Consider the following 22,624-nt stretch of genomic DNA (forward strand, 5'->3'; position numbering starts at 1 on the left):
ATACATGATTTTTATTTGTAAAATATACCTTAGTAAAGTTGAAGGGGAAAGTTCTAACCATATGTAGAAGACAGAGGAAATAATTCAGTCGAGATGGAGAGATTGAATTTTTTTTTAAAGAGGAGAGACCCACTTTGGAACATGAGTTCTTCAGGATATGTTAAACAGCTTGTCTCAAGATACAGAGGGGAAGATGGAGCACTTCTTAGAATGGCAGTAAGGATGTCATTAGAAGATATAAAGAAAAAGGTGGTGACGGATGGATGCAGAAAGCCAGATAGCTTACACTGATGCTTTGATCTTCTAAATAAGTATGTCCCACCTGTGTCAGATTACCCAGGAGTACTGGGCAAAAATTCAGCCCCTGGATCACTCTCATCAGAACCCAGGGAGCTGTGATATTAGTGAACTCTCTGGGATATTCTAACTAAAGTGTGAGAACCAATGGCTCAAAAGGAGTAGGAGGTTATCTGCATGGTGTGTCTATATGATTGGGAAAGCACTGGTATTTCAGGAAGAGAGTGGAAGACATTAGTGGGCAATGGAAGGGAGAAAAGAATTGCTGAGCAGAGCCCATCTGGAAGTTGGGAAGCAGGAATTTGTATTCCTGGGAGAGAGGCTGGCCCAGCTCCAGATATGGTTGAATGTGCTTCCATGGCTCCTTCTAAGTTAAAGTGAATCTAACTAAAGATCCTGTTATTACTTCTGTATCAGGGCCCAGGGAAAATTGATAAAGCAGGCTACTGGATCAAGAAAGCAGGCTACTGGATCAAGGATATGAAGACAACTTGAGAGATTTCCCTTCCTTCTGGCCTTGAGAACCATACCTTTCTGGGCAGGCAGAGTAAATAACATTGATTTCTACATACAATCCTGTGGATTTGTGTATTCAGAACTTTAATTTCACCTAATTATGATGAGCCTGCCAACATGTCAGGCCAGACTTTCCTCTGCTAGTTGTGGCTCAGTTCATTCTTTGATGTTGCTGCTCCACCTGCACATAACCCAAGATGGGCAGCTCCCGTGGTCAAAGGAATTAAAAGTTGCAAGGCCCTAGTCTAGTTTGTTGCTTTTCTCTCCCTCTACCCTTCGCACTCCCTCTCTTTCTCTCTCTCTCTTTCTTTCTTTCTTTTTTTTTAACTTGAGTATATTAGCAACCTCTTACCTGGTCTCCAGGCTACCAGCCACTTCCTTCCAAGGTAATCTTCTAGTCTATTAGAGTACCTTTTTTTTACACAGACTGACAGTTGTCATAAGTGCTGTAAGCAGTAACTGCTGTGAAGATTTCCCATCACCACATGTGACGTTCAAGCAAACAAAACAGACATAAGAGGTTTTTCGAAGAGTGCATTGTCTTCAGCCACTGCCCCTGCCATTAGCACCTCCCACATTCTAGGGACAGGGAATCCTTGTCATTGCCTCAGTATATTGTGCACTCTTGCCTATAACCAAAGTGTCTCTTCGAGTTCAGTTGCTGTTCTATCTATTGCTTCCTTATAAGAAGTGTATTTAAATGTTATTCCGGCTCTGTAGCTTTCTTGGGCCACACTCCCTCTTTCAAGTCAGAGTTATTTTTTTCATCTGTATTCCGTAATACTTTATACAAATATGAACATTGTATTTAGAACATTATATTGTACTTATTTGTATCTTTGTTTCTACAACTGCATTAGAATTTCATGTAATCCAAACTGAAAGAACATAGGAAAGTAGAGTTCTTTGGAGCAAGCAATATGGGCAACTCCCTGCATTATTTTGTAATAGTAACAAGCTTTTCTTTTTCCATGTAATACTATAGTTGTAGCATTGATGAATCTGAATATTTATAGAATCATAGAATTTCAGTGGGAAGAGGCATCTTAGAAGTGATTCCTTTGATATGCAGATGAAGAAACCACTCCTGTGCTTATGTTAGACCGCCTAAGTACCTTTCATCAAAATTCCAGCCAACAACCTTTAGGAATTTATGAGAGTTAAACCATTTTACATTTCAGGCAGAAACATTCTGGAAGAGAACAAATGTGTAATGCATTTGAGTTCAGAGGGAGCCCCATTAACGAATGTTAACTGTGTTTAAGAAGTTGGGGTCAGGGGAAAAGCCAGGCTATTTGATGAGAGATAATTGATAAGTTCAAGGAGGATTTTAAATACGAATAAAGTGTTTTTTATGTGTTTCATTGAGATGATTTGAGGTATCACGGTCACCAGAAGACAGCAGAGTGGGTTTTAGTGAGTTTCTTTTTCTCTAGGTTTAATTGAACCATTTTTTTTTTCTTTAATAGGTTTCAGAACCTTCTGTGGTCCAGAAAGACATTTGTGGACAACATGAAAATCTATAACCACAGTTACATCTACATGCCTGCCTTTTCTATGAAGACAGGAACAGAGCCATCTTTGCGGGTTTATTATACACTGTCAGATGTTGGTGCCAATCAAACAGTGCTGTTTGCCAACCCCAATTTTCTGCGTAGCATTGGAAAGTTCTGGAAAAGTAGAGGAATCCATGCCAAGCGCCTGTCCACAGGACTTTTTCTGGTGAGCGCAGCTCTGGGTCTCTGTGAAGAGGTGGCCATCTATGGCTTCTGGCCCTTCTCTGTGAATATGCATGAGCAGCCCATCAGCCACCACTACTATGATAACGTCTTACCCTTTTCTGGCTTCCATGCCATGCCCGAGGAATTTCTCCAACTCTGGTATCTTCATAAAATCGGCGCACTGAGAATGCAGTTGGACCCATGTGAAGATACCTCACTCCAGCCCACTTCCTAGGGACAATGGAAGAAGAAAGGACTGAACCAGGGTATTTTTGTTAGGTTTTCTACATGACTCCAAGAGGGAATGGTTAAGTTGTTTCATGGGTTTGCATGGGCCCTTGGAAAAACAGGAAAGGAACGATGAAGATCCAAGCAAAACTTTACTTTCAGTGTTGGCTTGGAGGACAAATAAGAAATGAAACATCCTGTGAAATACTTTATAGCACATGGCAGATTTGCAACTAGTAAAATGCTGGTGAAATGCTGTTGGTAAAGCACATGGTTCAAATCTAGAAGATGCAGTTCAAAAACAGACAGACTTGAGTTGTTAGGGCTGAGGAACCAATCAATATAGAATAAAGAAAATGTTGGGGTAAAAGTGTTGCTGATTGTCAACACAAACTGGCTTAATAATATTAATAAGAACCTGTCTTATTAAGACTGGCTTTAGAACTGTAGGTTTTTAAAAAAATTATTATTTATTTTTGCCCTCTTTAGGGGAAGTAGGTGGGTAGATTTAAAAAATCCCTTCCTGAGTAATAAAGATACAAAATGTTACTGCTGATAATTGTGATTTGTTGAGCCACGTCTATATTAACTATAGCTCCCCTCTATTTTTAAAATTTTACAGAAGAATTGCTTCTTCCTCTTTTGTCAACTCTACAGAGACAATGTGAAGCATTATTGAATTTAGACTGTGTTGATTCATAGTCTGGATAACAGGAGCCACTTTCCTTCCTCAGAATTTAGGACATAAACCCAATTTTAGGTCTGCATTATGTAAGCCTGTTTGCATTGTCATTTTTATTTTAGTGCAAAAGACTACCAATATGAGTGCATTATTTATTTGTAAATTGGCATAATTGTCTTCATAATTCAATATTCAGAAATACAGTAAAGCACAATGATGGAAAGCTTAGTCTCTGTGGAAGACAGACCAGAAGACAAATCCCTTTTCTATCTACTGTGGCATATTCACTGCAAGATAAAGGACATGTGTGCATACATGCAAGAATGCATATATACAAACATGTAGACACACACATACATACACACAAAGTTAAAGCTCATTTCTGTGCAACTATGAAAGCTGAACTCATATGACCCGGTATGGCAAAAATTTGTAACCAGTGTTGGAGAATCACAAATGTGTTATGCACTATTACATGTTGATATAAGACAACCAAGCTCACTGGTTACTGCACATAATACCCACAGCAGCACGAGATGCAAGTCTTACCCCCAAATGCTTACCCGGAATGAGCAGAATTATCTTACTCATCCTGATTTTACCCAAAATCTCATGAATGGGCTTGGTGTTGAGCATGGTCACACAAGGTATAGTTTGTACAAATAAAAAGATGTGAATTAGTAGCTATTTATTTCCTTAGTAGCAGGTAGGACTACTTAGCTTTTTACACGAGCTTTGATACACAGCAAGAAAACTCTACTGACAGATTACAAGCATCCAAAAGTGTTTACGTTTCAGAGAAGGGTAAAGGAAACCTCTCGTTGTCTTCATACTTTGGAATGTCTTAAGCTAAAATGAGACACTGGAACTCAATCTCTTTATTATTTTAAATGTCACCAAATTTTAGGTAAATTGTACCAAAAAGTTCTAGTTTAATTTTAACAGTAAAAACTTGGCATACCATGTTACTATGTAAACAATAATGGCTGGTATTTTTTGATGGGTTAATTTAACATGACATCAATGTAAGAAAGCCCTTGGCAAAATTCTACATCATTGAAGTAGACCATTTCTAAATGCAATTAAATATTGAAGTTATTATAAAAATTAGCATTTAAAATATGACTTATTGATAGTGCAGATTATATTGTTACTTAGAAGGTTAAGAATTTGAGAGTATTGATTCTATTGGAGAACTGGTTTGCTATACAGCAACAAAAACGTGAGAATGTACCATGAGGAAACTGTGTTAAATATTCACTTTGAGTGAAACTTTGAGTATGTTCCCTCTTTTGAGCTATTATTATTTAGTAGTTACCTAAAAAAGAACACATTTTCACTAGTATACCATTAAAAATGTAAAAGCCTTAACAAAAACACGTATAAAAGTTAATAAAGTATGTGTTACTCAGATTAGTACTTTAATTGTTAAAATGTAATTAATGAGCTCCATAAAGCCCATACATCACAGTTCCACTGAAAATATTATCTGGACTAGAATATCTTAAACTCGGGAAGTGGAGGTTGCAGTGAGCCAAGATCATGCCACTGCACTCTAGCCTGGGTGACAGGGCAAGATCTCATCTCAAAACAAAAAAAAAAAAAAAAAAAAAAAAAAAAAAAAAGGAGAAGGAAGGAAGGAAGAGAAAAAATATTATGTGAAAATTTTTCATCTTGTTATGATGCCTGGAATAGATTTATGCAGTAGATTTATATAAAATTTTTAGTTTACAAACTTGTGAAACTATTTCATGTGGGTTCTGAAGGGCAAAACAGAAATGGCCAGTGCTGGTGATGTTTGATTAGACCAGTTCTTCTCAGCTGGGATGATTCCTTATCCCTCTCTGATGACATTTGGCAATGTCTGGAGACCAGAGACATTTTTTGTTTTCATGACTCGAGGGTGCTGATAGCATGTAATTAGTAGAAGTTAAGGATTCTGCTAAAGATCTTACAATGCACAAGTCAGCCTCTCACAACAAAATAATTATCCAGGCTGAGATGTCAGTAGTACCAAGGTTGAGACACCCTGGATTAGACCAAAATGAAATTTTGGTTGTTCCACTTTGTCTTCACTTAAAGATAGACATACACCCTCACAGCATTCAAACTATGACTACAATTTAATGGAAATATTTTCTTACTGTAGATTACAACTCACTAGATATGCCATACATATGCCTTTTGGCCATAATAGGTTAGATAGAAGTGTGTGTGTGTGTGTATATGTGTGTGTGTGCTTGTGTCATGAAGTTAGGCATCTCTATCCTTACTGTGTTATGTGTTCCTAAGTAAGGACCTTGCTAGAATCATCCTGTAGAGTGCTCTGGAATACTCTATTATTATTAAGATCTTCAATTCTAAGCTCCCACTATCTTTCTTTGTTTATCTGAAATTAAGACCTTCAGAATTGGGCCTGGTACTTTTCCAGATTTGATCAATTACATTTTGAAATCACTGACCCTTAAAATTCAGCTCAGAAGACACTCAATAAGAAAATCTTTAATCACTTTTGATGATGCACCTGCCAAGAAGGGGCATCTCTTTGTACCATCAGACTAATTTAAAAAATAGTTGTGTGGTCATAAAAATTTGGCTGCTCCATGGGGGCAAAAGGAAGGGTGAAGAGGCTAAAAACTAGTATCCTGATAGGATTTTAGTTTTTGTTAGCCTTGATTTGAGAATTGCATTGATTCCAAAGATCATGACTAAGGATGGCCTCTTTAATTTTAATCACACTTCAGTAAAATTAAGATAGGTGAAAGATTAAGTCATTCCATAATTAAGAAAAGTAATGTTTATACGAAAGATTTTTATATGGACAATGACTCACAGACACATACGCTTTGTATAGAGTATTTTGCCAAAAGTTTATACAAAATTGTGCATCTAAACTGCATAATTCTCATGTAAGAAGTTAAGGAAGTGCTCACTGGATTTTGCTTCTGTACAATTCACTTTTATCTGTCTTCACAAGGGTAGGAAGTAAATGATCCCAAATGGCACATGTTCAGACAATACTGTGTTTGGCTTTGTGATGTCTCATGTCTTTCTCTTGGCTAAAAAAATTGCTTAGGCTATATATAACTTGTACCTGAAGCAATCTGGATAACATGGCTTGAAATGGAAAATAACTGAAAAAATCCTGGGATTTTAAATTTGCCAAAAATATCCTTGGATTAGTCAAGGGCTTTACAAGAGTGTTATAGATGATTCAAAATGGAAACAATATTGATACCATTTCTTTTCGTCAGCAGTTATATATTCCAGTTTTATAACTTTATTATATACAGTTTTTGATTTCTTTATTAATAGAAAGTCAGCCATCCAGAGTTTTAATTTCTTTGTTTGAAATATCGACTTTGAAATTTTTTCACTGACAAATCCTTGTCGGGAGGGACCTAAGGGGGAGGGGAATGTTACCAGTCCGCTGAAAACTTTAGGAAATGTTCAGTGTGTTGTGTAAATACTTTCCCACCAGCACCAGGTAATATATGCTCTATATTTGTAGAATTCCAAAGATCAAGAGCTGTTAAGGATGTTTATATGAACTTGAGGACAAGCTTGTGGAGGAATAAGGACTGAGACTAATATTATGCTTTTTCTTTCTTTATCTTCCCATCATATAGGTCGACTCTCGGGTTATATGAATTTTGTTGGGCACACATCAGGGCTGGAAGTGGTAGAAGTGGGTTAACAATTTCAAGGTACTTGCAACCTAGGTCAAAGCCTCTAATAAAGTCAGCAGTACATATAACTAGCAACTTCATTCCACTATGTGCTAGGAGGAGGGTGAGGCAAGTTGAAAGGAGGAGATGACCCTCGCCCCATGCTCTCAGGATGTAAAAGGGCAGAGTGGTCTCTACCCTTAACCTTGGCTTTTTAGCATAATCAGTCTCTGTCCTTTCCCAGGAGAGCTGCCTTGGCTCCAAAGTTGAGCTAGTAGCATTGTGACTAGAGAGGTAGTGTGGAAATTCGCTGAGGACCTCAAAATTTTACACTGCCTTAAACTGTTTTGTTTTTGCTTAAACTCGTGCTGTCTAAATTTGGGTGTCTTGTGGCAGAGTCTGATCACCCCGACCTAGTTATAGCCCTGCCGGGCCTGCCAGCAATTCTAAAGTGGAGCTTCTCCCCCTCATTCATATGGATAGTCTGGGTCCTTGAAGCTAGGGAGATATCAAATATTCCACCAGTTTCTACATAGCTTCTTTAAAAGTCCTAGAGACTAACTCACAGGAAGTCTGAAGCCCAGAGCATCTGTTTATAAACTCCTAAATATGAGGCCACAATATTTAGATTGAGCACTACAAAATTTCTATTTTGCAAGTGGAAGGAGACTTGAATCTATAATTGTTGTAGGTTTTTTTTCCTTCTATCATAAGAAAATGGATACCATCTGCTTTACCCTCAGCCCAGACTTGTCTTTTGAATTTTTTACATACATCTTAGGGGTGAGAGATTGAAGCAAGAGCATGAATGAAAAGCTTATTCAAGCATAACACAGCCTCTGCTCACCATTTCAATAAGGGAAAATACATGTTTCTGTTTCCCTCTAATTTGCTTTCTCTGGTGCCAACATTTCTGATTTCTTCTGTCTCTAAAATGTAAGGAATAACTACCATATTATAAATTGACTTACCTTATTATAAATTGACATACCTGTGAGCATTTGCCAGACAGTCAAAGCCCATGACTATAACTTTTTAAAGCACAGAAGAGGAATTATATTTTATGGTCACTCTTCTGTGTTTCTATTGATCTCTATATTGTGCTAAAATTCTTTCACATAATTTTTTTCTTGTTGAAGCTGTGGGATATAAGCAATGATGCCAAGCTGTCTGAGAATTTTATAGAATAATATCCAAATATATTGGTCCTGCCTCTTTCTGCTTCTATGTAATTAAACTTTCTCTTAATGTTTATTTTTAAAATATATGCTTCGCACAATACCGATAAACATCTAAGAGATGTGATTTAATCCAAGGCAGAGAAAACTAAGAATCAGTTAATGTCTATTTTATCTGCAGAGTAAGAAAAACAGAAAATTGTAATAAAAAAAGGTTTAACCAAACTGAAAAAAAAAGAGAGAGAAGATCTTGTTTTAATTTGAAAGGATGATTGAGAGTGATCTCAGAAGAGAGTTCAGCAGGAAGCAAGAAAGAGGCTGTTGACCTTGAGGGGAGCCTCAAGAATGGAACTTTTTTGAAATATTTTAAAGGGAATATCTTGTCATCCAGCTGTTATGGTTAATAATGGATAGTTTTCTCTCTCTGGGTGAGGCTTATCCATTGCACACCTGATGTGCTGACCCCTGCGATTTCCCCAAATGTGGGAAAGTTGCCCGCGTAATTTGTGGTCATGGGGGACTGTGTGTTCCTGCTTTTCCCTGGTTACAAAAAACAAAAAACGAGAGAGAGAGAGAGAGAGAGAGAGAGAGAGAGAGAGAGAGAGAGAAGATGCTAGAGGAAGCAGTGTGACAGCCAGATTGTGAGATGCTGACGGAGAGAACAGAGTGGTACCTGCTTATCCACTCGGACCATGACAGTCTCAAGGCTCCACCCTTTGCTGTCCATTTCCGAGAGGTGCTCTCCGGGGAGTTTGATCTCAGTGAAACAACACTCCTGTTTTCTTTTTCTTTTTTTGTTGAGACGGAGTTTTTTGCTCTTGTTGCCCAGGCTGGAGTGCAATGGCGTGATCTCGGCTCACCGCAACCTTCGCCTCCCAGGTTCAAGCGATTCTCCTGCCTCAGCCTCTGGAGTAGTTGGGACTACAGGCATGCGCCACCTCGCCCGGATAATTTCGTATTTGTAGCAGAGACGGAGTTTCTCCATGTTGGTCAGGCTGGTCTCAAACTCCTGACCTCAGGTGATCCGCCCGCCTCAGCCTCCCAAAGTGCCGGGATTACAGGCGTGAGCCACCGCGCCCGGCCCCACGCTCCTGTTTTCATAGCCTTTTTTTGTCTGTACTTTGGCACATATTCCCCAAATAAGATTATTATTTAGATCTCCTGTCATGTTGAGGCAGTGATAGCAGGAAGTGTCACGTTGACCCTCACCCTTGGAAAGTGGGCTATGCATAGCTAGAGTTAGAACAGGAGGTTCTAACTTTGCCTCCACAATTACTTCAGTAACAGGCTTTTGTATCCAAGATTACTTGAGCTGACTTAGATGCATTTTCTAGTGTATACAACACACACACATAAGCCCTTTACTCGTGGAGAAGAGGGAGATGGCTGATTCAGTGGGAGTGGGAAGTGGCAGAGGGTGCCTTAACTTTTTCTGGCTTGACTCCTACTTCCTTATGTGTTTCCTTCGTGTACCTCTGTCACTTTAGAGATGTAACCGTGTCTGTTCCAAGTTGTATCATTATTATCAAGAAGTCCTATAAATGTAGCAAATGTGACTATTTTATAGAAATGAACAATAGTATATAGGCCTTGGAGAAGTCTGATAATAGTATGTAAATATCCTTTATTGAAGTTGTAGAACCTTCTAGAAGGAAGCTCTTTAGGTGATAACTGCAAGAGGATTAATGTTTGTTTCTCCAGCAAACACCAGAAGCAAGGAATCAAACTCACTGCTTTTCATTCAGTCTTAAGCACCGCTGGGCTCTCTTGTTGATAGGTTCCTATAGACACTCCCCTTATAACTAATATACAGGATTCACAATTTAGGGTGACTGATGGCCACTAGGGTACATCTTAGAGACACCAGAGAGAAGAGAACAAATACAGTTCCATCAAAAAGCCTGCTTAATCTTTAACAAGTCTGAAATATTACTAGAATTCCAGTTACCATGCAGCATAGTTGGTCTAAAAGCACTCGGGAAGAAAGGTGTCGTTTTGGTCTCTTTAACTCTATTATGGCACATTTTAATATTATTCCACATGTGTGCAAACTGTTTCTCAAGAGCAAAGTTTGAGCCTGGAGATAAGAAAAATTTAAACATCATTTTTTCTCATGTAATATAATATGACTACTAATTCACGGATATAATAATTCTGGGAAAAAATTTAGATTAGACTATAAAATTGAAATCACCTTTGAAGAGTATATAGAATTGCTTCTTTCTATTAAAGCCAACCTCCATTGGCAGAAAGTATGGAGAAAATCAGTGTGCTTCAATTCTTTTTGTAGAGTTTCATATAAAATGTTGCAGGTAGAAAAGAAAACTTTAATTGGTACTTTCTACAGTGTGACTAGAAAAATTAGTATCTATCTCTGTTGGTTCTGCTGACTTGCTTCTTTCCACCGAATCTAAATGCAATGTCATAGGAGGAGGTTTGCTGTAAAAACATGTCTTTTTCTTTGGTGTGTTCATTGTAATTATGGCTGGCAGTGAGAAGGTTCAGTAAGTCTCAATTTCTCTACCTCCCTTACTTGGAGAAAATTTGTAAATGTACCCTGTGAATAAAATGATTTTTTTATAGCTTGTGAAGTCTTTTTATTTTCCAGAATTAAATGGGTGATGCTCTTTCATTTTCTATTCCTGCTTTATTTTGTATCCATATCAGCTACACTGATATTTTTTCTTACAGATTAAAAGTCATGAGAGTTAGTGAGGAAATCATTTTAGAAACACTGGATTATAATTGCTGGAATATAAGAACACTATTGGTACTTCTTATGTGGATGAAAAGACTATCTATAGGGCAAACTAGAAAGAAAACTGAGCATTTATTTAATATGATTAATGTAGATGAGGCTAGTTTTTCCAGTGATAAAACTTCTCCTTTTTGTCAGTATCAATATGTGTGTCCAAGAGATACTTTAATACTTTCCTAACAAGATGCAATACATTTAGATTCCCCTTCTCCACATATGGGTGACTTTCAAAGCCCAAGTGTGCCTTTTTGTCTGAATTATTTAGATAATTGCTTCAAACTCCCATTTCCCTTGGGCGCTGTTGGCCCAGTTCTGCCAGACTCTTCCTCAAAGGGAGTGACATCAGGAAATGTGACCTTGATCCATCCTTTATTATACATTTCTCCTCAGAAATTGATCAGGGTACTCTGTACAGATCTCCTTATTAATTCTCTGACTTCATTCTCACACGACACAGCTTTTTGGGCTACAGCTATTTCAAGAAAGGACATTCTATTACCTAATGGAAAATCTACATGGTGTTTAGCTGAATCACTTGGAAACAAATGCAAAGCTCCAGTATAAATGTGGGTTACCCTAACCTATCCTCAGACCATATGAGGAAAACAGACTCAACTTGTTTTCACCAACTATCATTAAGTCCCCAAATCTAGATTTGACTGAGTCCTGCTCTTCTACTTTGTTTCGATTTGAGCATTCCAAAACAGATATTAAGACTCCAAAGGCATTAATTACTCAAGAATTCCCCCTAAACCTAAAAGGAGGATAATTATAAATCATAGACTGTATTTTTGCTTGAAAACTTATTATTTGGGATATACAGTTAGATTCCTGATGATATGAACAATTATAGATGTGGAAGGATTGACTTCATTTATAATTTATATTATTCCATTTTATGAGCATTTAGAAGTATAAGAAAACAAGTTCTTTGTTTATTTTATATAGATAGAGTAAAAGTTATTTCTTTCCTTCTCAATAGTCATGAATTCTGGGCAGGAATTAAAAAGTCACCCTCAATACTTGGGAACGTTTTCATGGTAAACAGTGCAATCAAATGTTAGGTTAAAAGGCAATCAAGAATTTGTGGGTCTCAAGATAGATGTCAATCAAGGAGATTCCTTGCATATGGGGGCAAGGGAGACAGCAGGAATAAGGTACAAGTGTTCATTGGGTGGGAGCACTGTAATCGATTTCCTACCAGGCAGATTACTGATCTCTAGAAAGAGAATGCTTCTCTACCAAGGGTTTAACATTAGCCTTTGCTATTGTTCGTTGGGCACTTGGCAGTGGTGGAAGCCAGATTATCATTAGTCTTTGATGTCGATTCCATGCATAACCTCCATACCTGTTACCAAAACCGCTTTATATAGAAGTCCATTGAGAAAGTAGTGGAGTAATTGAGAAAAGAGACCAGCTGATAGTCATTCAACACACTATTTAGTCTGGGCATCTTATAAAGGTTATGACTGCAGTAGTGAGGTTAATTTCTGGAGTGGTTTTCAATGCGTTCTATCCTGGAGCACATAACAATTTATTCTAACTGAACTAGACATGTATTCCAGATTTGCTTTTCCGGTCCTCAGTGCTTCTGCCAGCATAGCTATCTGTGAACTTACAGAGTGACTCATTTACCATATCGACATCATGTACAACATATAATATCCTTCTGACCAAGGAACACACATTTTATGGCTAAAGAAATGTACCAAGTAACTAATTCCCATGGAACTAGCTTCTATTAGTATTATTCTTTACCGTATCATATAGAACATACATTATCAACAGGAGAGATACTGCCCCCTAAAAAGGCAAAAATTGGTTTTAGGGAGTGTGATCTGAGAGACCAAGTTAGGTGCCTTTTTATCAATCAGGACAGACCCAAAGATTAAGGAAACAAAGTTAACCTATGGGAGGAGGATTCAGGCTCTGACTGGCATGACACATTTCTAAATTCTTACAAGAATAACCACACTCTCACCACTCACCAACCTCCTTAACAATAAGAGCTTTCAGGCAAGTTATCCTAACTCTGATTTACAACCCAAACCACTGCAACTCTGATTGGACAGGGGATCAGCCTTATAAACATTCTCTTCTGATAAGCTACTGCAGACCTTAAACCAGTTTCAGCAGCTTATAAAGGCTACACACAAACTCTTTGCATCCTATACTTCACCTTTTGATGTAAAGAGCCAAATTCCACCTCATTTTAATGCTGAAACTCAGCCCCAAAGTGAATATGGCTGTATGTTATGTGGATGTTTGCCCATCATGCATGTACTCTGCTCCGTTCATAAATATGTATAGCTTTCCCTTCAAACCCGCTGAATATTTATGACTGTACAAACCTTGCCAGGCATATAACCCAACCTGTCTTTTCCCTCTGCAAAGACAGAGCACCTTTGGTCTATGCTGGAGACTTTCTCTTCCTGGCTTGCAAGCCAATATTGCTAATAAAACTCTCCTTTCTACTGTCTAGCCATCTGGGTATCTTTTGAATGACAGAGGTTAAAAAAAAATTAGATACTATAATGGTTAGGAAAAAATATCTTAAAAGTTTATTTGGGGGATAATTTTAAAAAGTTTGAGGAACACTGATCTAGAAGTGTCTGCCTTACACAAAGTTATCATGGCCTAATAGGGACTCATTTTTAAGGACCATCTGAGAGACAATGTTGGGAGTATGGGGTGCCATCTTATAGGATGTGGTGTATGTTTTGCTCAGTGACTAGTTTCTCCCATTATATGTTTGGGTTGTATTTAGAATATCTGGATCCGGGAACCAAGAGATGGAAGTAGAAGAGGCTCCACAAGTTGTGATACTTTGCGCTTTTACCATTTTTAAAATCAGAATATTATCTAATTATCTCGTGATTTTTCTTTAAATCAATTGTTACTTAGTATATTTTAAATTTCCAAATACATGGAAGATTTTCTGGTATCTTTTTGTTATCTCTTTCTCATTTAATTCTGGCATGACCAGAGACTATATTATGTGTGATTTTATTTTCTAAAATTTATTAAGAATTATTTTATGGCACAGGTTCCATGAGTACTTTAAAGGAACATCCATTCTGTAGTTCTTGGCAATAGTGTACTGAAAGTGTTTATTAGGTCAAGTAGGGATGATCCTTGAACAATGTAAAGGTTAGGGGTGCCAACCCCGATGCATTTGAAAATCGACATGTATCTTTTGATTCCCCCAAAACCTAACTACTGATAGCCTACTGTTGACCAGAGACCTTACCAATAACACAAACAGTTGATTAACAAATATTTTGCATATATATAAAAAAAATGCTGTATTCTTACAATAAAGTAAGCTAGAGAATAGGAAATGTTATTAAGAAAATTATAAAAAAGAGAAAGCATATTTACTATTCATTAAGTGGATCATCAAAAAGGTCTGCCTCCTCATCCCCTTAATGTTGGGTAGACTGAGGAGGACAAGGAACAGGAGGGATTGATCTTGCTATTTCAGGCTGGCAAAGATGGAAGAAAATCCTCATATAAGTAGATCTGCGCTGTTCAAACTTACGCTGTTCAAGGGTCAACTGTACACTCTTACTGATATATTTTATCTATTTGCTCCATTAACTATAGAAAAAAAGTAAAGTCTCTAAGTATGATATGCCAATTTCTCCTTTTAGTTCTATACATTTTAGTTTTATTGAATTTACTTTGAAATTTATTATAAGTTTCATTCATTGAGGAGTCTGACTTCCAGATCAAACTCCTATCTGTAATTCTTCCTGTCTGACCACAGACAATTATAAGGCTTTGTCTAGCAGGCCTAATGGAGAGAAGCTGCTCTCCTGTATTATTTTGTTTTTGAATTACTATAAAGAAATATCTGAGGTTGGGTCATTTATTAAGAAAAGAAGTTTAATTGGCTCATGGTTCTGCAGGCTGTACAAGCATGGCACCAACATCTGCTTGGCTTCTGGTGAGGGCCTCAGGAAGCTTATAATCATGTCGAAAGGCAAAGCACAAAGCAGGAGCAAGCCCATCACATGGCAAGAGTGGGAGCAGGGTGGGAGGTACCACACACTTTTAAACAACCAGATCTGGTGTGAACTTGGAGTGAGAACTCACTTATTACCAAGGGGACGGTGCTAAATCATTCATGTGGGTTTTGTCCCCATCAAACAAACACCACCCACCAGGCCCCACCTCCAATACTGGGAGTCACATTTCAACATGAGATTTGGAGATGACAAACATCCAAACCATATCACCTCCTCACACCTTGGTGCATAGCCAATTCATCAGTTTTCTAGAGTGAGTTGCAGTCAAGGACTTAGGACTCTTAGGAGAGCCATGCTCATATGCATATCGGCATTCCTAACCCAACACCTTCATGTAGAGGCCTTTTTTCAGGGGACTTTGTTGAGACACCTCTCCACTTTGACTCAGTATCTTTCCGCTGCTAGAAGACCTGCCCTCTCTTCTTCCCCCTGGCCCATAGGTCCATAAAGAGAGAAAGAGCCTTTTGTTTAGGATTCCTTGGCATTGAGACAATTCTCCCATCTACACTGCATTCAGTTAACTCTCGCCCAGTCCCATTCCATGGGGAAAAACTACACCCCAGTAAACTGGTACCTCCTGCTTGCAGGGTCATAGTAAGTAAATAAAGGCTTGATTGTTGCTTTCAGTTGGCTTATTGTCCTGACTGACCAACACTTGATGGCTCGAAATACACGTTGAAGATTGTTATATTTTCTTTATGAATTGGCCCTTTTATTCTTAACTTTTATAACAATATAAGTATTATCATATGAATAAGTATCAAAATAATTACATATATTTTTCTTTTTTATTTTTTGTAACACTCTGTTTTGAAGTCTACATCAACATTAATGAAAACTTACAAAATTTTTTACAGTTAATATTTACCTGGTGTATCTTTTTCTATCCTTTTACTTTGAGCTTATTGTAGTTATTCTATTTTTGCAATGTATCTCTTTTTTTTTTTTTTTTTTTTTTTTTTGAGACGGAATCTCGCTCTGTTGCCCAGGCTGGAGTGCAGTGGCCAGATCTCAGCTCACTGCAAGCTCCGCCTCCCGGGTTTACGCCATTCTCCTGCCTCAGCCTCCCGAGTAGCCGGGACTACAGGCGCCCGCCACCTCGCCCGGCTAGTTTTTTGTATTTTTTAGTAGAGTCGGGGTTTCACCGTGTTAGCCAGGATGGTCTCCACCTCCTGACCTCGTGATCCGCCCGTCTCGGCCTCCCAAAGTGCTGGGATTACAGGCTTGAGCCACCGCGCCCGGCCTGCAATGTATCTCTTGTATGCAGCATAGTTAGGTCTTGTTTTTCTTTTTTATCTCTTTCAACAATCTTTGCCCTTTAACTGAGGCATTTATCACTATTATATTTAATGCAATTGTTGATATTGATGGATTTAAGTCTATCATTTTATTGCAGTCATGTGTCACTTAATGGTGGGATACATTCTGAGAAATGAGTTACGTGATTTCATCATTGTGCAAACATCATAGCATGTACTTATGCAAACCTAGATGCTACAGCCGACTACACACCTGTGCTATATGTGTGTAGCTGATTGCTCCTAGACTAGAAACCTGTACAGAATGATACTCTATTAAATACTGTAGGCAATGGGAAGATAATGGTAAGTATTTGTGTATCTAAACACAGAAAAGATACAGTAAATATATGGTATAAAAGATTTAAAAATGGTATATCTATATGGAGCATTTACCATGTGAAACTTATAGTACTGGAAGCTGCTCTGGGTCCGTCAATGAGTGAATGTGAAGGCCTAGGACATTACTGTCCACTACTGTAGACTTTACAAACAATGTACACTTAGGCTGTACTAAATTTACAATCTTATGGGACCAATGTCATATATGCAGTTCATCACTGACAGAAATACTGTTGTATGGTGCATAACTTTGTTTTTTATTGGTTTTCCTCTGTTCTTTTTGCCTTTCATGCTGCTTTCTTGCCTTTTCTTAGATTAATCTTTTTTTTAAACTATATTTTTATCTGTTGCTCTAGGGATTATAATATGCATCTTTAATCACAGTATAACATGAATTAATATTATACTACTTCACAAATAAGGTTATATTAGTATGTCACATTACTCTGTCTCCCGATCCTTTTTCCTATTGCCATGTGTATTATTCCTATATATTTGATTAATTCCATAATACAACATTGTTGTTTTTTGTTTTAAAAACAGATGCCTTTCAAAGAAATTAGAATATGAAAATACTCTTTTGTTTATATACCCCTTTATGTATAGATCTATTGCTTTTAATCCTTTCTGTAGAAATGATACCATTTCTCAACAGCCTAAGAACTTCCTTTAGCTTTTCTTGTAGTGCTGGTAACAAGTTCTGTCTACTTTCTTTCTTTTCTTTTTTTTCTTTTGAGACAGGTATTCCCTATGTAGTTTATGCTGGTCTCAAACTCCTGGGTGCAAGAGATCCTCCCACCTTAGCCTCCCATAGTGCAAGGATTACAGGCATGAGCTCCCACACATGGCCTCTCTCAGCTTTTATTTACCTGAAAATGTCTGTAGTTCACTTTCATTTTTGAAGTATATTTTATTTGCTATAGAATTCTAGCTTGACAGGTTTTCTTTCAGCTTATTAAATATATTATCCCATTGTCTTCCAGTTTACCATGTTTCTGAAGATTTTGCTAGAATTATCACCATTGTATTATAGGTGACGTTTGCTTTTGCTTTCACCCTCTAACTTCTTTTAAGGTTTTCTTTTTTCCTCCAGCAGACTAGAGCCCCTGGTTTGTTGAGTTGAATACAAAATACTTAAAGCGTGGTATTTTTCAGGCGGACTCACTGCAGCCACCAATAATGTCATTTTGTTTCTTTCTCTTTTCTTTTGGTAGAAGGGCAAGAGTCCTGAAATGCTCAATGAGCCAACTAATGCTGCTGATGTATTCAATTAGATCTGAAGTAAGGACAAAACACCAGAAACATAACATCTATGATTCTTTGCAAATTCATAGAGATTCAAAGGAAAAGAAACACTACGATTTCGGTTTTGGACAAAACGAAAGGTTATTTCAGAGATGATCTGATCAAAATACTCTACATTACAGGTGAGTCAATTTCAAGTTACAGAGGCACAAGTGACCTGAAGTACAGTCACCAGACACATATTTTAAAAAGAAAAAGTTTAGCTTTGCAGATGAAAAATGTGTGCATAAATAATTTAATAAAAGAAAATTTATAAATCATTAGAGGAAATTGCTTTACTATTATTATTCCTAGTTTATTAATAATTTTTTGTAGTACTGAACTATACAGATAGAGGCCTTGTATTTTAGGGTGCTTTTTTTCATTTAGGTTTCAGCATTTTGATAGAGATTTAACACAGTAGTATCCACAGTTCCAGGTATCACTAGAATGTGCAAAACCACGTAATTCCTTTGTGTGTGTGGGTGGGCAGGCGGAGGTGATACCTTATTTTTTAGATTCACAGAAAAATTGAGGAGAAAGTACAGAGATTTCCCAAATACTCTCTGTCCCCACACATGCAGACCTTCCCCCGTTATCAACATCTCCCACCAGAGTTGTACATTTTTTACAAGTAGTGAGCCCTACATTGACAAAGTTATCACCCAACATCCATAGTTTACACTATGGTTCACTCTTAGTGTTACAAAATTCTTTGGGTTTGGACAAATGTATAAGGACATGTTTCTACCATTGTCATGCCCTTTATCATATGTTACTCTGTATCATAAAGAGTAGGTTCACTGCCCTATAGGTTTTTCATGCTCTGTTTATTCTTTCCTCCCTCCCACCTACTCTCTGGTAACCACTGGTCTTTTTACTATCTCAGTAGTTTTGACTCCTCCAGAATGTCATATAGTTGAATCATTGTGTATACCCTTTTCAGACTGGCTTCTGTCACTCAGCAATATGCATTTAAGGTTTCCTTTGTGTCTTTTAATGGCTTGATCACCATTTCTTTTTAGCACTTAATAGTATTCTATTGTCTGAATATACCACAGTTTATTTATTCATTTACCTACTGAAGGACATCTTTGTTGGTTCTAAGTTTTTATAATGAATTAAGAATAAACATTTAGGCCGGGCGCGGTGGCTCAAGCCTGTAATCCCAGCACTTTGGGAGGCCGAGACGGGCGGATCACGAGGTCAGAAGATCGAGACCATCCTGGCTAACACCGTGAAACCCCGTCTCTACTAAAAATACAAAAAACTAGCCAGGCGAGGTGGCGGGCGCCTGTAGTCCCAGCTACTCCGGAGGCTGAGGCAGGAGAATGGCGTAAACCCGGGAGGCGGAGCTTGCAGTGAGCTGAGATCCCGCCACTGCACTCCAGCCCGGGCTACAGAGCAAGACTCCGTCTCAAAAAAAAAAAAAAAAAAAAAAAAAAAAAAAAAAAGAATAAACATTTAAATATAAATAAAGCTGGTATAAACATCTGAGTTCGAGTTTTTGTGTAGACATAAGTTTTCAACTATTTTGGATAAATATCAAGGAGCACAATTACTGTATTATATGGTTAGAGTATATTTAATTTTGCAAGAAACTGGCAAATTGTATTCCAAAGTGGCTGTACTATTTTATAGTCATTTCCACCAGCATTGCATGAAAGTTTCTGTTGCTCCACATCCTCACCAGCATTGTTACTGCTTTAGATTTTGACCATTCTATAAGTGCGTAATGATATCTCACTGTTATTTTAATTTGCACTTCTTGGATGAAAAATGATGTGGAGCATCTTTTCATATGCTGTTTGTCGCCTGTATAGTCTATTTGGTGAGGTGTCTGTTAAGGTCTTTGGTCCATTTTTAACTGGGTTCTTGGTGTTATTGTTGAGTTTTAAGATTTTGTACGTTTTGAATAATACTCTTTTATTGGTTTTGTCTTTTTGCAATTATTTTCTCTCAAGCTCTTTCTAGTTTCCTATGGGGGAAGCTTAACTCATTGATTTTTAGATCTTTCTTCTTTTCTTTTCCTTTCCTTTCCTTTTTTTTTTTTGAGACAGTTTCCCTTTGTCACCCAGTTTGGAGGACAGTGGTGCAATCTTGGCTCACTGCAACCTCTGCTTCCCAAGCTCAAATGATCCTCCCACGTCAGCCTCCCAAGCAGCTGGGAGTACAGGTTTGCGCCACTATGCCGGGCTAATTTTTGTATTTTTTTTAGAGATGGAGTTTCACCATGTTGCTCAAGATGGTCTCAAACTCCTGAGCTCAAGCAATCTGCTCACCTTGGTCTCCCAAAGTGCTAGGATTATGGGTGTGAGCCACTGCACCTGGCCCTTCTTTTCTAATGTATGTATTTGGTGCTATAAATATCATTCTAAGCATTACTTTTACTTCATCCCATAAATTTTGATACATTGTGTTTTCATTTTCATTTAGCTTAAAATATTTTTTAATTTCCCCTTGCAATTTCTTCTTTGACCCATGTGTTATTTAAAAGTATGAACCTAACAATATAGCATCAAAATAAGTGAGGCAAAAACTAATAGAGCAGTCCAGACATTTTAATCTGCAAGCATTTGGGGGATTTTTCAGCTAGCTTTCTATTATTGATTTCTAGTTTAATTCCACTGTGGTCTGAGAGAAGACATTGTATCATTTCTGTGCTTTTAAAATGTGTTAAGGTGTGATTTATGGTCCAAAATGTAGTATATCTTGGTGAGTGTTCCAGAGGAGTTTGAGAGAATGTGTATTTTGCTGTTGTTAGATGAAGCAATCTATAAATACCTAGATATCCAGGTGATTCATTGTGTTGGGTTCAACTGTGTCCTTACTGGCTTTCTGTCTGCTAGATCTGCCATTTCTGATACAGGAATATTGAAATCTTCAACAATCATAATAGATTCATCTATCTTTCCTTTCTGTTTGATTAGCTTTTAAAAAATTATTTATTTATCTCTTTAGAGACACAGTCTTGCTCTGTCACCCAGGCTGGTGTGCAGTGGTACAATCATAGTTCACTGCAGCCTCTATCTCTTGGGCTCCAGTGATCCTCCTGCCTGAACCTCCTGAGTAGCTGGTACTACAGGCACACACTACCATGCCCAACTAATTAAAATTTTTTTTTGTATAGATGGGGTCTTATTATGCTTGCCCAGCCTGTCCTCAAAGTGAGAGACCTCAAGTAATCCTCCTGCCTTGGCCTCCCAAAGTACTAAGATTAGAGGCATGAGCCACCATATCTGGACTGCTCTATTACTTTTTGCCTCACTTATTTTGATGCCATGTTGTTAGGTGCATACACATCAAAGATTACCATGTCTTCTTCAATAATTGACCTCTTTTTTCATTATGTAATGCTCTTCTTTATCCAGATAACTTTCCTTGCACTGAACTCTGCCTTGTCTGAAATTAATATTGTTATAGAATATAGTTATTTCTGCTTTCTTTTGATTAGTGTTAGGATAATATATCTTTCTCCACCCATTTACTTTTATCTATATGTCTTTAAAGTAAATTTCTTATAGACAACACACAATTGGGTTTTATTTTTGATGCTTTCTTACATTCTCTGTATTTTAATTGGTGGACTGTCATTCACAGAGATTACTGATATGGGTCAGATTAGTATATACCACATTTTTTAGCGTTTTCCATTGTTGTCCCTGTTCTTTGTTCCTATTTTTGTCTTCCATTACTTTTCTGCCTTTTGTGGCTTTGATTGAACATTTTACATTATTCCATTTTCTCTTTCCTTCTTAGTATATCAGTTGTACTTTTTAATATTTTTAATAGTTGCTCTAGAGTTTTCAATATACAGTTACAACTAATTCAACTCCACTTTCTTTCTTTCTTTTTTTTTTTTTTTTTTGAGACGGAGTCTTGCTCTGTCGCCTAGGCTGGAGTGCAGTGGCCGGATCTCAGCTCACTGCAAGCTCCGCCACCCGGGTTTACACCATTCTCCTGCCTCAGCCTCCCGAGCAGCTGGGACTACAGGCGCCCACCACCTCGCCCGGCTAGATTTTTTTTTTTTGTATTTTTTAGTAGAGACGGGGTTTCACCGTGTTAGCCAGGATGGTCTCGAACTCCTGAGCTTGTGATCCGCCCGTCTCGGCCTCCCAAAGTGCTGGGATTACAGGCTTGAGCCACCGCGCCCGGCCCAACTCCACTTTCAAATAAAACTATACTTACTTCACAAATAGTGCCTTATAATAAAATATTCCTAATTCCTTCCTCCCATCACTTGTATTATTTCTGCCATGTATTTCACATATACATAGCATATATATATGTAAATAATAAAATACATTGTTGCTATCGTAATTTTGAACAAACTCTTCTTTATTAGGTCAATTAAGAATAAGAAAGACAATAATTTTTATTTTACTTTCTTTTTTTTTTTTTTTTTTTTTTTGAGACGGAGTCTTGCTCTGTCACCCAGGCTGGAGTGCAGTGGCCGGATCTCAGCTCACTGCAAGCTCCGCCTCCCGGGTTTACGCCGTTCTCCTGCCTCAGCCTCCCGAGTAGCTGGGACTACAGGCGCCCGCCACCTCGCCCGGCTATTTTTTTGTATTTTTTAGTAGAGACGGGGTTTCACCGTGTTAGCCGGGATCGTCTACTCGAT

At 37.8% G+C, this 22,624-nt stretch overlaps 1 protein-coding gene across 3 annotated transcripts in view; it reads left to right on the plus strand.

Annotated features, from left to right (window-relative positions):
• The window catches only part of LOC105492107 (ST8 alpha-N-acetyl-neuraminide alpha-2,8-sialyltransferase 1), a 144,738-nt gene extending 133,866 nt beyond the window's left edge, over positions 1-10,872 (plus strand). For all 3 annotated transcript variants that reach the window (XM_011759007.2, XM_011759008.3, XM_011759006.3), the window contains one exon: positions 2,283-10,872. In XM_011759007.2, the coding sequence (XP_011757309.1) occupies positions 2,283-2,769 (487 nt within the window). In that variant the 3' untranslated portion in view covers positions 2,770-10,872. The remainder of the gene's footprint in view (positions 1-2,282) is intronic.
• Positions 10,873-22,624: the final 11,752 nt, after the last annotated feature.

This window comes from Macaca nemestrina, chromosome 10 (assembly GCF_043159975.1).
Source record: "Macaca nemestrina isolate mMacNem1 chromosome 10, mMacNem.hap1, whole genome shotgun sequence".
Lineage (NCBI taxonomy): Eukaryota > Metazoa > Chordata > Mammalia > Primates > Cercopithecidae > Macaca > Macaca nemestrina.